General features: G+C 55.5%; 1 protein-coding gene across 1 annotated transcript in view; it reads left to right on the top strand.

Moving 5' to 3' along the window:
* The first annotated feature begins 156 nt into the window (after positions 1-156).
* Positions 157-15,560, top strand: part of TMEM8B (transmembrane protein 8B) — a 39,641-nt gene continuing 24,237 nt past the window's right edge. Inside the window, exons 1-6 of the mRNA XM_042781804.1 lie at positions 157-718; positions 5,466-5,655; positions 6,021-6,228; positions 12,485-12,618; positions 12,953-13,221; positions 14,039-14,364. Coding sequence (XP_042637738.1) covers positions 157-718; positions 5,466-5,655; positions 6,021-6,228; positions 12,485-12,618; positions 12,953-13,221; positions 14,039-14,364 — 1,689 coding nt within the window. The remainder of the gene's footprint in view (positions 719-5,465; positions 5,656-6,020; positions 6,229-12,484; positions 12,619-12,952; positions 13,222-14,038; positions 14,365-15,560) is intronic.

The raw sequence follows: 15,560 nt of genomic DNA, 5'->3' as shown, positions 1-15,560 counted from the left end.
TCCCCCCCAGGTCCCTGGCCTGGTCCCAGGAGGCCCGAGCCCGGCCTCTGGCCCGCGAGGACGCCGGAGGTTACCGCCGTGGGTGGGGAGCCGAGCCCGGGTCAGCTCTGCGAGCGCCCCGCTCGGGCCCCTGCGGCCCCGCCCCTGCCCGGGGCCATGGTCCGGCCCTTGTCCCGGCCCCTCGTCCTATCCGGATCGGGGCCTCGGGTCCCGCCCCCGCCCCGATCCCCAAATCGGTCCCCGTGTCGGCCCGAGTCCCAGCTACCGCCAGGCTCGGGGTCCCAGCCCGCCCCCTGGCTTCCTTCCGGGTCCCAGCCCCGGCGCCCCCTGGAGTCCCAGCGCCTGCCCCTGGCCTGGTCCCCGTCCCCGCCTCTGCCCTTGCTCCATCCCATTTCGCGAGTTCGAGTCCGGCTCCTATCACAACCCGGTTCCCAGTATTTGCCCAAGTCCCTGGCTCAACCCTTGCGCTTGCTCCAGCCCTCGTCTGGGCCCAGGCTTTCAACCCATGCCCTCTGCCGGTTCGAGCCCCGATGCCCAGCCCAGCCCAACCCATTGTCTCAGCCTTTGCCCTCATCCCTGTGTTTACCCAAGTCTCTCCCGCTACCCCCCCTTCTCTCTCACACCCTGCCCCTCTCCCAGCCCCGACTCAGGTCTGGGCTCCAGCCGCCGCCAGTCCTGTGGTTGCTGCTGTGGTTCTGGGTCCTTGGCCCAGGGGCTGGTGAGTGAAGAAGCAGGACAGATTGAGGCAGGGATGGGGCTCTGCGAGAAGGGTGGTGGTCTGGGGAGCTGGGGCTTTGGGGGAGAGGAGGTAGGGAGGAGAGAGGTCTTCAACAACCGAGAGGAGCTGGGAAGTGGTGGTCACCGTGGACCTTGGGGTGCAGCAGGTAGCCTCTCTGCGTGCTCTCCTAGCCTCTGTCCCCACCCTACCTTGACACTTGCTTTCCCGGAAGTCTCCACGGCTTTGCCCCTGCCCTCAAAGTTTGATGGAGAGACGTGCTCTCACGCTAGGCAGGCTCCAGTCCAGTGTGTGGAGACAGAGCCAGGTCTTTGGAATACCGGGAGTCAATTTTAAATGTCATATGTAGCAAACAGACTAACGTGGGTTAGTCGCTGTTATGACCCGTTTTCTTCTTGTAATGAGTCTTATTCCAAATAAGCTTGGGTTGCCTGGAAATAATTTGCAATGCTTTTAGAGCTGGATGGAAACTCAGAGGCCATTTTGCCCATGGGGGAAAGGAAGGCTTAATAAGGGAGCCATTTGCTCAAGGTTACACAGCTTGTAGGTGGCAGTGCTGGGGCTGGAAAACGGCTTCCTAGTCCTTTCCCCTCACTAGTGGCTGTTTTTCACCGCAGTGTATGCCGAAAAGGCAGCCTCAAGTGGGGGAAAGGCTCCAAGCTCAATACCTCTTTACGCCGTCTGCCCACAAGGGGGCTTCATCCACACACTGTTCTTCATTTGCCAGCTGTCAGTGGGGGACACCAGGCTTGGAGGAGTGACTGGGATAGGACAAGGAGAGGTGCAGCTTAATAGGAGCAATGTAGGGGAGAGTGAGGTCCTGGCCTAGGGGCTGTGCCATGGAGATGGCCCTAGCATCAAGAGGTGACCATGGTCTTCATGGCCTCAGACCTCAGACCCTCCGGTGGGGGGATAGAGACGTTCTCGGGGAGTCTTTGGAGTAACGACTAACACAGCGGCTGGAGGGCGTGGCTCAGTGTACAGGCTTGAGGAGGTCAATGCACAGGTCATGGTCCCAGCAGATGTGTGTATATTTACATGTTTGAGCGCTGTGTGTGTGTGTGTGATGGAGGGATCTTGGTGTGTGCAACACATGTGCATGCTTTCACGTTGGGAAGTGTATGCACACGTGTGTTGTATGGGTGCATGTGAGTCTATGTGTCCTCTGAGTGCCTTTGCTCCCCCTTTGAGGGGGAGGATATGTGTTGTGACCCTAGCTTTTCCTGCACCTCACGCAGACAGGTTACTGAAGTGTCACCTTCAGAAGTGACAGTTCCTTGGTTGGAGGCAGTGTTGGATGCTTCCCACAACATATCTGATCCCTCGGCCCCAGCCACTCTCCATCAGGGGCTCGGCGTTGACAGCTGCTGCTGAAAACTTGGACACTCGGCAGAGGCAATAGCCAGGTCGGTTCTGGTGAGGGGTGTCTGAGCCGGTGAGCCCAGTGCATAGCTCCATCCCTGCCACCATTGTTCTTTGTTCATGGGCTTATTGAGCAAGCACTGGGTTGGCAACAGGAGGAGGGTGAGTGTCGGTAGTAGAGTCGTACAGAGCTGAAGGATGTTGAGAGAAATGTGATTCCCTGGAAGAGGTTTGGTTGCTGTGGTGAGAGTTGCAGTGGAGTTGGACAGGAGCGCTAAGTAGGCCCAGCTGCAAGCAGGGATGCTCTTCATGATGCCCAGGTCACTGCCTGGCAGCTGTGGGCTGGCCTGGAGGTGCTCTGTGACCAGCCGGTGGGCATGGGTTTGCCTGAAGAGAGGCTAGCAGTGTCCTGGTCTCAATCAATGCCATTGTTGGCTTCATCTCACAAATGGAAGTTACCTCCTGGGTTTCCTGGTCTCACCCTTGATCCTTGGGTCTTCTCCATGGCTTAGCCGACTGCATACCTTGCCATTTCAGGAAATGACCTTTTGTTCCACCAGTGCCACCATTGAAGTCCCTGGGTGGTGTAAATGTTAAGTCCTTTACTAACTGGCTGTTAACTGGAAGGTGGGACGTTCAAACCCACCCAGGAGCACCTTGGGAGACAGGCCTGACAACCTTGCTTCTGAAAGTTCACGAGCATGAAAACCGTGTAACACAGTTCTCCTGACACGCACAGAGTCGCTGTGAGTCAGAATCGACTTGTTGGCAACTGGTTTTTTATTCCAGTGTTGTCATTACTAGGACTTGCCTCAGCCTGTGTGTGTGTGTGCGTTTTGTGTTTTGGGTGGTGGGTAATCACCTGGCTCCATTCTGGAACTACTACGGCAGCCAGGCGGGTTCATCAGATTTGGAGTAGGACTTTGCTCATACTTCCTCTGGTACATGGCTCTGGTGGGCCTTGTTAAATCGCTGAACCAAAGCTTGGAGTGATAGACACCATGAGAACTTCTTCTGGGCTCCTCCCAGCATCTCCAGGAGCTGCTCACTCCTTTCTACCGGTCTATTCTGTGATCTCTTTTGGCTTAGTTAGTTCCCCAATTTTCTAAGTCATTCCCTGTTCCTGTAAGTCACAAGGCTCTTTTTGCTTGTCTACCCATGTTTTGGGAGCTCTGGTAGCATAGTGCCTAAGGCACTTGACTGCTAACCAGAAGGCTGGTGGTTCAAACCCACCAGCCACTCCTCGGACGGAAGGTTGAGCAATCTCTTCCATGGTGATACCGCCTTGGAAACCCAAGGAGGGGTCGCTATGAGTTGGATCTGACTCAACAGCACATAACAACAAGAACAAGAATAACCACAACCACTACCGCCACCACCCATGTTTTACCACCAGCTCTCTGAGTGTCTGCATTTGGGCCCTGGCCCACGTCTTTTTTTTCATAACGGTAGCAATGGCCTGTGAGTTGTCTGAACCCTGGTTCTAGCTTCAAGGATCCGCGGTTCTTCCCTGACCCCAGCAGAGGGTGCTCTAGAGCCCTGATTTCTTAGAACGGTGGGAGCTCTGGGCCTTCTGCCTCCTGGTTGTCTCAGCTGGAACTCCCAGGCCACCTGTCTTCCAAATGGTTGGCTCTGTTCCCCTTTGTCCTCACAGACATCTCCACCGCTTTCTGCCTGCTGCTCTCTGAGCCCCCAGCCAGTGAGCCTCTTTGGGTGTCTGGGCCATGCTCAACCTGCGAGATGGCGGGTCTTCCTTACCGACCTCTCAGGCTGATTATATGATCTGAACTGGACACACTTGACCTTGGGTGTAACTGTCCTTTGAAAAGAAGTACAGGCAAATCCAGGGCCAGCCCCCTCCACCTGTGTAGGGTGGTTCTCCTGGGAGGCTTCTGACGCCTGCTCCCTCAGTAGGGCCAGCCTTAACCAGCACTCCTTCCTTCGGCAGCCTCCTTTCCCAGATGCCCCTCTCTCTGTTACTTCAAATCCTCATTTTTGGGGTAAAGTTTCTCACCGCCAGCGTGGGGGATTGTCAGACTAGGTAAGCCCTGTGGGTGTTTCCTGCTTGGCTGAAAACTCCCTTCCCAGGGATCCCTCTAAACTACTTTGTCCCTATGAGTTGGGGCCGACTCGACGGCACAACAACAACAACAACAACAACAACAACAACAACAACAACTTTGTCCCTAGGAGCTCTGGTGGCCTAGTGCCTAAGGCTCTTGACTGCTAACCAGAAGGCTGCCTGTTCAAATCCACCAGCCACTCCTCACAAGGAAGGTTGGGCAATCTACTTCCAGAGAGATGCCGCCTGGGAAACCCAAGGAGGGGTCTCAGTGGCAGTGAGCTTTTGACTCTGTCCCTACTCTGTCCTGAAGCTGCTTGAGTTCTCATTCTCACCAGTCTTGGGGCACCCTCCTGGGCTTCTCTGAGCAGTTAGACCCTGGTGCTTTACTGCAAGGGGCCTCACCTGCCACTTGAGGCCCCCTTCCCCTCCCCAGCTGAGCTGTTGGGTTATTTGCACTCAGTTGTCCCAGCCCAGTGTGTCTGCCTGACCAGCCACTGACACCAGGCTTTCCTGTTCTCTGGGTTCTGCTCCTGATGACTGTGACCAGGTACGTCAGCATGTGAGCTGGAGATGAGCACTTCCTGTCCCCCATCCTCACCCCTGCCTGGATACGACAGGGGAGGTTGACTGCCTCACTAGACTCCCCCCTGGGAAACACCACTGGCTGCTTGTTTTGAGTCACGGAGGGCCTGTGTTTCTCCTTTTCTCTGTCCTGGGGGCTCTCCTGGTGGCCTGGCAGCTCCTGTCCCTGCCTCTGCCACCCACGCAGGCCCCTTGCAGCCTCACCACATTTTGCCCTTCTGTCTGCCCTGAGCCAGGACACAGGTGACTCTGTGAAACTGCTGAGGGTTTGCACTGCTCCTAACCCCAGGGGATCAGAAAGGGGAAGAAAATAAATAGCCAGTTACACAGTCCCATGGGGACCCCCAGGCCCACAGGTGGCCCTCTAGCTACTTGCAGGTGTAGGGGCTGTGGCAGGACACGTGTGTGAGCGCGGACACACACATACACCCACCCACCCTCTCCACTCTGTTAGATCTGGTAAGAGAGAAACAAAGGCTCCCAAATGAGGGGTCGCTGTGCGGTCAGATGGAGAGGCCGGGGTGTGGATTTGGACGCGTTGGAATCTTAGCTTCTGGCCCCGGCTTCCTCATCTGCGAGGACAGGCGACGGCTGGGTCGCCCCAGACCGTGTTCCTGGTGCAGGGGAGCGTGTGCGGAGTCGGTGCTGTCGGCGTGGCTGGGCCTGCACACAGTGGAGGTGCTGTGTCCCACCTGCGCCCCTCTCTCTCCGGCTCCCCAGGAGGCCTCTTCCTGACTGACTACTCCACCTGCTCGCCCCGCAAGCTGAGCCCCTTCCGCTCCTTCGCCAGCACCGAGCTCTTCCATTTCCACGTTCCTGAGGACACGTTTCTGGCTGTTTGGAACCTCATCATCTTCAAGGAGCAGGGGGGCACCTTTGGGGACCACTGCCCGGACCAGAGTGTGACTGTGTGAGTGTCGGAGTTAACCTCCCGACCCCTGCTTCCAACCCCAGCCCTCTTTTGAACTGAAAGTGTGACTTTCCAAGTACAAACTGAGCTCCTGAGCCTGCGCCCTGGGCCCGGACTGAGGTAGAACCGAGTGAGGGCCGGCGCCTCTGTCCCGGGCCACCTTCCTGACCGCTCCTGAGCGTGTGGCTGCCTTTGCCCCTTTATGCCTTGACCCCTGACCCCTGGCCTGGAACCGCATTGGTGTGTGTGTCCTTATGGGGCATCCAGTTGTGTTACCGGTGATAAGTGACAGTTCACCTTTCTTTTCCCCATTTCCTGCCTCCCCCCCTACCTGTTTTCCTCCTCTCCTGATTCTGGTTCCCCAGGTATTTCCGGTCCGGGGCACCCCCTGTCATCAATCCCCTGCACACACACTTCCCAGGGGACACAGCTGTGCCTGGGGTTTTCTCACTGACTCTCAGCTGGACTCTGCCCAACCGCACCTCAGGCATCTTTAATGTCAGCAGCCCCTTACCTGGGGACTGGTTCTTGGCTGCTCACCTTCCCCAGGCCCACGGCCACATCTCCGTCAAGGTGGGTTGATGCGGTCTAGGCAGTGCCCAGACCTGCTGCTTTCCCCTGCTGAGTTCCCCCAGAGGTTCTCTGGCCAGCTGGCCTTGTGCCAGGGCAGGCGGTAGCACACGTGGCTGGACGGATTAGAGGTTAGCAGGTCATCTGGGTGGGCCCAGAGGCCGCAGTCTGAAGGGGTCCATTTGGGGCTGTCCTAAAGGACACAGTGGGTCCAGGTAAGCTGGAGGGAAAGTCCAGAGGCTGGAATCAGCTAGGAGCTTGGCACTGGGAAGGCTCAGGGGTTAACTAAAGGGGTCAGAAGCCAGCCAGGGACAAGCCAAGTCCTGCTGCACAAGCCCGGGGTGGCTGTGCTCTGCACCGTGATTGGTGAAAGCTCTGAAGACTGGCAGCCTGTAGGCCAGTCTTCCGTCCATCTGGGACAGTCTACTCCGGTCCTGTCATGATTCCAGATCGCTCCCAATAGCCCCTGGAGGACTACCAGGGTGTCTCAGAGGCAGAGAAGCCGGTTCTTGTTAGAGGCTGGGGCAGCTGCTGTCTGTCCTGCCTGTTGCCCCTTGCCTCTTTTCGTGTCAGCACTGACTTCTTAGGGCAGAGGTGATCAAGTCCAAAGGGCAAGGTCAGAGGTCAGGTGCTTCTCCATTCTGGTTCGGAGGGGAAGGAACTGCCACATATTGTCCTGCCACTTCCAATGTTGGGCAGGCTGGACTTCCTCCTTGTAGTGAAGGAATGTATTGGCTGCCAGCTCCTGTCCTGGAGCAGAGTCTGTGGCGAGCTGGGCATTGTCAGCATGGAGTGGGGCCACAAGTAGACCAAAGGCCTGAGCCCGAGAGAGTGAGGGTGTGAGGAGTAGGAAGCTGAAGAGCAAGAAACTGACGGAGGTCAGGTCCCGAGGATTCCGAGGGGCAGAAATTCCCAAGCAGGTGGAGAGCTGACTTGGGGATGTCTCCCCAGGCTGAGTTCCTTGAGGCCAGAGACTCTGTGTCAGACTCATCTCTCATCTCTCCACCTGCTGGAGCCCAGCATGCATTGGTGTTAATACTTTTGAATGGGCTGAGAACTGCACAGGGACAAGTGTACTGGCACTGCTGTTGCCCAAGGTGGGTGCCATGCATTTGTTAGGGCATCGCAAGGCCTCAGTGATGGGCTTGTTTTTTCTGAGAGCGATTGATGTACAAGAGAACTTTCTCCCAAGGCCTGGAAGCCCTCTGGATGAGAACGTGTTGGGTGCTTACTTGGAAGGGCTCTGGGGTTCTGGGGCCTTGACTCACATCAGAACTGAGTCTTCTGTAAGGAGGAGTGTCTTCCTAGGTCTTTGGCCAAATTCCAAGGAGCTTGTCCCTTATCCCAGCTCTGGTTCTTGACCGTCATAAAACTGACAGAACACATTCTTCTGAAGTCCTGCTCTGGTTACCCAAAATTCTGTTCCGGGTAAGCAGGAGGAACCTGGGGCCTGGGTCCAGGCTGGAATTATGGAAACTGAGCCCTGGCTGGGAGAGGTAAGGGCTGGTCATGGCTGACAGTCTGGGACAATGTGGAACTAGAGATAGCTGAGAGAAAAGTTGACCAGAGCCTAAAGGATGACTCAAAGTATTCAGCCAAGGGAGCTGGGCAGAGAGAAAGGAACCAGACCAGACCTGCCCATTCATATCTAGATATAGCGAGTGGGACCTGGGAGACTTCGTCCTGCAAGCTGGGACCCTAGCCAGGAGAGCTTCTCAGGGCTGTGGTGCTTTCTTAAGAGAGCAGAGGGCACAATCATACCCTTGCCCATGAGTGGCAGTAGGTCCATCCTGGAGGTCAGTAGGGCAAGGGTCTTGTCTGGATCCCCCTAAGAATTTGATTACCTTCTGGGCCCCAAAGGATTCTAAAGTTCTGTAGGGCCTGTCAGTTTCCTGGACTGAAGGCTGTAGGTGGGTTTTCTAGAGCTTTCTTCCAGGGTTCCAGCTTGACATGGTTCCTCCTTGTTCCATGGTCCAGCATAGAATCCTTGGGTCGGAACTGAATAGTCCCAGAGATGAGAAGGTGGTGTTCTTTCTAGGGCTCTCTTTAGCTGGGGGGTGAGCTCAGGCCTCCCTTTAACTCTTAGTCCTTGAACACCCACTCTGTATCAGGCCTTGGGTTGGGTGCTAGAGACACAGAGATAAATGAGGTCAGTCAGTGAGAAGGAGGAGAGATGGCTACCTCAGCTTGGGAGTGCGGTGGAGGTGGTGGTAGGAGACTGTTAGGCAGTGAGGTCTGATACTGAGAAGGAAGGGAAGGGAGGTGGGGTAGCATTGGGTGAAGCTTAGCCGTGAGAACTGAGATGGTTCACTGTGCCTTAGATGTTGGGGCAGGTGAGGGGGCTGGAGAGGTGGGTAGAGTCAGACAACGAAGGGACTACAGTGCTGGGCTAACAAGTTGGAACTTGTATCCTGAGAGGGATAGGGAGCCTTGACAGGCTGTAAAAAGGGAAGTGACCACTCCCCTGAGCTCTAGCCCCACCCTTCTGCTAGACCTTGTATCTGTGTCATTCCCACTGTATTCCTAGCACCCAGTGGAGGCCCTGACACCCAGTGAGGACGTGGCACATTTTTGTTGCCCATCTGCCACCTTCTCAAACTCATGGTGTCCAACGTGGATTTAATTTTCTCCTCCTGTCCTTGTCCCCTTTTCCCTCTCAGTCACTCTGTCTTGCCCCCATCTCCTTGCCATCCATCTCCTTGCCTTTTCTTCCAAGGTGCCCAGCTGCCAGTCTGCCCCAAGAAGCTAGCCTTTTGGTTGTGGGTACCATGTAGCACCCAGATGGCTCATGACAGGAAAGTTCTCCCAAATATCTGGGGCACAGGTTTTCCTTCAGTGTCTCCTCTTCCGAGGTCCAAGGTTTGAAAGGAAGTAAAACCAAGTAAAATAATGAAGACACCGGTGAGAAAGACAAAGAGGCAGATGATCACAGAACAAGAAAAGATTCTGTTGAGTCTGCCAACCCGGGCCCAGCGTGGTTCAGGATCGCAACTGAAGTGATTCATGTCTGCTGACAGTGCTAGCTTTCTTCCTTCTCCTTGTCAGTTACTTCATTTATATTTCAAATAGGTAATAGGTGTACCTGGTCCAACACTGGAAAGGTACAAAGGGCTCATGGTGAAAACTAAATCCTCTTCCCTTCTTCCCCTTCCGTTCCCCTCAAGTTAACTAGTAACTAGCTGCTAGCTAGTTTCTTACGTGCCTCTCTGTCCCTGAAACGCATTCTCCTCTTGGCCTTTGTGATGCCTGGCTGTCCTTCACCTCAGCAGCCTCTCCTCCTCTGCGTCCTTCTGCGACTTTTCCTCTGCTGGACCTCTGTGTGGGAGCTCTGGTAGCATAGTGCCTAAGGCACTTGACTGCTCACCAGAAGGCTGGCGGTTCAAACCCACCAGCCACTCCTCGGAAGGAAGGTTGGGCAATCTACTTCCGTAGTGATACTGCCTCAGAAACCCAAGGAGGGGTCGCTATGAGTCGGGGCCGACTCGATGGCAAACAACAGCAACAACAACAGACCTCTGTGTGTTGGAGTGCTCCCATGCATGGTCCTGGAACCACTCCTTTTTAGTTCTGCAGTTGGTTTCCTAGGTGACTTCAGTTTTAAGTACCATCCCTTCAAGTGTACTCAGCCAGCTCTGGTTTCTCTGAGTCTCAGACCTTGACATGTCCAATTGATGTCCACTAAGTGTCTCAAACTTAAAACAAAAAAACCAAACTCACTGCCATTGAGTCGGATCCGACTCATAGCCACCCCTCCTTGGGTTTCCGAGGCGGTATCACTGCAGAAGTAGATTGCCCAACCTTCCTTCTGAGGAGTGGCTGGTGGGTTTGAACTGCCAGCCTTCTGATTAGCAGTCAAGGCCTTAGGCACTATGCCACCAGAGCTTGCATCTCAAACCTAGCATGTACAAATCAAAACTAAACGAAAGGTAAAAAACAAAGTGAACAAAAGCATCCCATTTCTTCCAGTGCAGGCTTCTCCTGCCTCTAGTCTCACTCTCACTCTTCTCCATAAATGGCTCAGCCTCAAATTTAGGTGTCGCCCCTGCATCCTCTTTTGCCTCCACAACCAATCAAGGGAAAGTCTAGTTGACTCTACCTCTGAACCATCGGAAGCATCTGCTCTCCGTTTCTCCTCCTAGGACACTGTCTCTCAGCTTTCTCCTGACCACCACAGGAACCTCCAAGGTAGTCTCCCTGCTTCCACTCTTGCTCCCTGCAGACCATTGAGCACTTGTGTGCTTCCGTGTTAACTGATGCCGACTGGCAGTGGCCCAAGGGCTGTGCTGGGTACTGGGCTGCCTCCAGGGCAAACAGTGAGTATCTTTGACCATCTTCAGGCTGCCAGCCCCACTCAGAGCCTTGCACTGGCCCCCTGCTCAGGCCTCTCTAAAGAATGTCCATCCACCCTTACTCAGAGGTTCTAGGAACACCTCTGCCTTCCACTCTAGGACCCTTTAGACTCTTCCCGTCTCCTCCGCTTCTCCTTGGCTCCCCTGGCTCCTCAGGCTCCCTTGCTTTCGCCCTGTTCCCTCCATAACTTCTGATTCTGGTTTCACTTCTCGATGGGTTCCTCGGTTTGGACTGTGTCACTTGACTTCTGCCTTGGCAGCTCTTGAGGACCTGGCTTCTGTTGTCTTTTCTCACAAGTGTGTGAAGGGTACCGCACCCCTGCACCTTGCCTGGTCCCCACTGGGAGAAGCACATCGGAATCAGAGGTCACGTCAACTGCTCTTTCAGTTGGGCTAACAGTAAGCGAGGTGTGGAACAGTGTTTCTTCCTCTAGACAGTCTAGCAAGGAAATGGGGGCCTCCTGAGCTACCTCAGGGGGGCTCATCCACCATAAGATCATTGTAGTTGGGGGATTCCTTGCTTAGGAGTTGGGTTGATGAAAGGACTTGTGAGGCTACTTCTGGTCCTTAGGGTTTGACACCAAAGACAGGGACATCTGCTTTGGGTAGCTAAGCTAAAGCTCTCTGGTGTTTCAGGAGCTCTCTGGAGGTGCCCTCTTCTGGATGACGATTCTTTAACTCAACACATTTCTTTCAGCGCACGGGAAGTGGTGTGCCAGGCGTTGATAAAATGATGCAAAAGACAGAAGCGTTTCTGGCAGAGGGTGGTGGGCTCCTGGCATCTGTCAGAGCCTCCTTCCGGCTGGTGGAGGTTTGGCTGGCTTGTTCCATGTCATGGGGCTCAGTGGAGAATCAGGTCCTGGAACTTTTGTCCCTGCACAGGGCTAGAGGAGGAACTGTAATGAACTGGGCTCTGTTCGCTGAAGACTGCGGAGGCTGGGGTGGGGGGCAGGGTGGTGTCCGCTGAGCAGAGAGGGGTCTCGAGATCTCATGAAGGGGAAGAGAAGCTGGAGGAGTGGTGGTTCTATTCTAGGAACAGAAGAAATGGCCTGAGGTAGAGGGAGCAGGCTGAGGTAGAGGGAGTGCCTGGGGTAGAGGGAGCGGCCTGAGGTAGAGAGAGTGGAGGCTCTGTGGGCCTTGGGGGCACAGTGGGAGGAGGGAAGTCACAGACGACTCCCTCCCGTGCCCCCTGCTTCCTGATGGTCTCCTCACCCTGGTGTCCCTCTCTGAAGGTTTTAGCTTCAGAAAGGTCAGAGCGGCCCCAGCTGGATCAGTTCACTTACTCACTCAGCAAGCATTCAGTGCTGAGGTCTGCCCTTCTGCTCAGCCCTGTGTCTAGGGAAACACAAATAAAACAAGACGGGTGTCCTGTTCTCAAGTGGTAGACGGACTGGGGGGTGCCCTGAGAGGTGCTTCACTGGAGGTGTGAAAGCGGAGACTGGGGGAGCGTTTGAGGCAGGCAGGATGTGGAGTAAGGGCGGTTAGCTTCAGGTGGATGGTGGAAGAGGGGCGAGTTCGGACTGGAGACTTGAATGAGTTTTCCAGCCCAAGAGGAGAGCCAGGTTCTAATCGGGGAGAACCTGGTGGGGGGTAGATCGGTGGTTTCAGGTAACTGGGAAGTGGCTCTGCCCAGGAACGCTTAGGTGGAGGGGTTAGATCGGACACGGGTCAGGCAGGACCTGAACGTCTGGAGGACCCTGGTTTGAGTCTGAGAACTTCGCCTCGGGAGGGCAGAGGTGATGACAGAGATGGCTGTGCAGGCCGCACGGACCCGGAGCCCAGGGAGCCGTTGGTCAGAGCCCTGGGAGTAGGACACCAGGGGACCCTTGCCCTCCCCCAGCAGGCCCTGTTGGCGCTGCTTCCGGAGCACCATCTGTCTCTCCGCTCCTGCCACCCCTGCTTTCTCTCAGGGTCTCCAGGATGAGTGTCAGTACCTTCTCCAGCCGCAGCTGATCATCCGGCGTTTGCTAGACGTTGCTGTTCTGGTTCCTGGCCGCCCCTCGGAGCAAACCCTCTCCGCACACAATGGCTCAGCTCTGTACAAGTAGGTCACATACCCGCTTCCCAACCACCACCACCCCGACCTGGCCATTCCCCTCTGCCTTCTCCTTGGCCCCCGACAGGCAGCTGGGCTCCCTCTTGACTCCTCCTCAGCCCTTCCTCCTGCCAGCCTGGACTGCTGGGTCGTCTAGAGCCCCCGGGCTGGGCCAGACCCCCGCCTCCCTCTCCCAGCCCCGGGGGGAAGAGGTGAGCAGACCACCTGCTCCTTCTGTCACCCGTCCCCCGCGTGCCCCCTGCTTCCTGACGGTCTCCTCACCCTGGTGTCCCTCTCTCGTCCCTGCTCCCTCGTTTCTTACCTCAACCTTCCCTCTGGCCAGGGTCTTTGTGCCCAGCTTCACTTACAGGGTTTCAGCGCAGCTGGTGTGTGTGGGGGGCCGCGGGGCGTCCGCCTGCCCCCTGACTCTGCGCCTACGTCCCAAGGCCCCACCCCTGCACAACTCGAGCTCTGTGACTTGTGGAGGTGTCTCAGCATGCCAGCTGGAGCTGGCGTTGCCGCCCTGGGGGCACTGGGTCTACGTGCGTGTGGAGACAGCATCCCGGGGCCCTGGCAGGACCGTTCGCTTCCAGCTGTGTGTGCGGCTGCAAGGTCAGGACCTTCCATTTGCGTTGGCAATGCAGCCTGTGCAGACATCCCAGAAGGGGTGGCCGTGGGTGGCTGTGTTCACTGGCTTTCTCTTGTGGCCCTGCCTACCAGCTCCCCAACCTCACCCAGCTCCTTCCCACTCCCTCAGGCACTCCCACATGGAGCTCTAAGTCACTGGAAGGCCTCCAGATCATGTTAGACCACTGATGTGGTTAAGGAGCCCTGATGGTACAGTGGTTAAGTGCTCAGCTGCTAACTGAAAGGTTGGAGGTGTGAACCCCCAAGCTGCTCCATGGGAGGAAAGCCCTGGCCGTCTGCTCCCATAACGATTACAGCCTAGGAGGCCCTGTGGGGCAGTTCTCCTCCGTCTCTTAGGGTTGCTGTGAGTCAGAATTGCCTTGATGGCACCACCACCACCAACTGGAAGGGACCTCATTAACCCAAACTCCAAACCCATTGCCATCCAGTCAATTCTGACTCATCGTGACCCTGTAGGACCCCATCACTACCCTGGACATAATCTCTATTTTCTGGGGTAAGCAGGGTTCATCACACTTAGTTTTTGTCTCAACAGTGTCTTCACTACCCAGGGGGACAACAAAGATCCTTCTTTCCCTGACATTCCATTAGCTGTGACCCCTTGGAAAGCCCTGGGCCCCGTCCTGTGACCCCAGATGACCCATATTTCCAAAGACATGTGATTCTCGTTGTCACTCCTTTTACCCTTCGCTTGGTCCTGTTTGGTTCAGACCTGGCTTGCGGTGGGGCCGCAGGGCCGGGAGGGCTGCAGGCCCCAGCTCTGGTTCTCTCTGCCCTGCAGAGTGCCCACAGCCCAGCCTGTCCCGCGCCCTGGTCCCTGGAGCTGCCATGAACATGCCTCAGTCACTGGGCAACCAGCCATTGCCCCCAGAGCCTCCATCTCTCGGGGCCCCCGCAGAGGGGCCTGGGGGCACGTCTCCCCCCGAGCACTGCTGGCCAGTGCGCCCGACGCTGCGCAACGAGCTGGATACCTTCTCCGTCCACTTCTACATCTTCTTTGGCCCCAGCGTGGCCCTTCCCCCGGAGCGCCCTGCTGTGTTTGCCTTGAGGCTGCTGCCAGTGCTGGACAGCGGAGGCGTCCTCAGCCTGGAGCTGCAGCTCAATGCGGTACTCCTTGTGGAGAGGAGGGAGGCCGCCCTGTGGGGGAACTTGACGGGGAAGGTGTCCAGTGTGGGCCCTTGTTTCTTCCAGGGAGTCTGTTCATGTTGCTTCCCCACAACCCAACAGGGATCATGTTTCAGCCCAATTCTGGCCACGAAAACATGCTCTTAGTATCGACTCTGCCAGGAATGGACTGGGCCAGCAAGGCAACCCAGGGTGGTTGGGCCTCTGCCAGTTCTGTTGTTTGTTGCTGTTGTTAGGTGCCATTGAGTTGTCTCCAACTCATAGTGATCCTGCGCACAGCAGAACGAAATACTGTCCCATCCTGTGCCAGCCCCCCGATCTCTGCTACACCTGAGCACATCCTTGCAGTCACTGTGTCAGTCCATCTCATTGAGGACCTTCCCCTTTTCCATTGTCCCTCCACTTTGCCAAGCATGACATCCTTCTCCAGGGAACGGTCCCTTCTTAAAACATGACCAAAGTAGGTGAGATGAAGTCTGGCCATTCTCGCTTCCAAGGAGCATTCTGGTTGCACTTCCTCCAAGACAGATTTGTTAGTTCTTTTAAGCAGTCCATGGTACTCTCAGCATTCTTCACCAGCACCACAACTCAAAAGCATTTACTCTTCTTCGGTCTTCCTTTCTCATTGTCCAGGTGTCACATGCATATGAGTCGATTGAAAATACCATGGCTTGTGTCAAGGGCACCTTAGTCTTCAAGGAGACAACTTTGCTCCTCAGCACGTGAAGGAGGTCCTTTGCAGTAGATTTGCCCGATGCTATACGACGCCTGATGTCTTGACTGCTGCTTCCATTGGTGTTCATTGTAGAACCAAGTGATATGAAGTCTTTGACAGCTTCGATCTTTTCTCCATTTATCATGATGCTGCTTATTGGTCCTGTTGTGAGGATTTTTGTTTTCTTTGTGTGGAGCTGTAATCCATACCGCAGACTGTAGTCTTCAATCTTAATTAGTAAGTGCTTCAAGTCATCCTCACTTTCAGTAAGCAAAGTTGTGTTATTTGCATATCGCAGGTTGTTAATGAGTCTTCCTCCAATCTTGATGCCATGTTCTTCTTCATATAGTTCAGCTTCTTGGATTATTTGCTCAGCATACAGATTGAGTAAGTGTGGTGAAGGGATACAGCCCAGATGCACTCCCTTCCTGATTTTAAACCATGCAGTGGTTATTAAGGGTCT

This window comes from Orycteropus afer, unplaced genomic scaffold, assembly GCF_000298275.1.
Source record: "Orycteropus afer afer isolate SDZICR_OR568_19922 unplaced genomic scaffold, OryAfe1.0 scaffold00174, whole genome shotgun sequence".
NCBI lineage: Eukaryota > Metazoa > Chordata > Mammalia > Tubulidentata > Orycteropodidae > Orycteropus > Orycteropus afer.
Note: the sequence above shows the minus strand (reverse complement) of the source record. Positions and strands in the feature narration are given on the sequence as shown.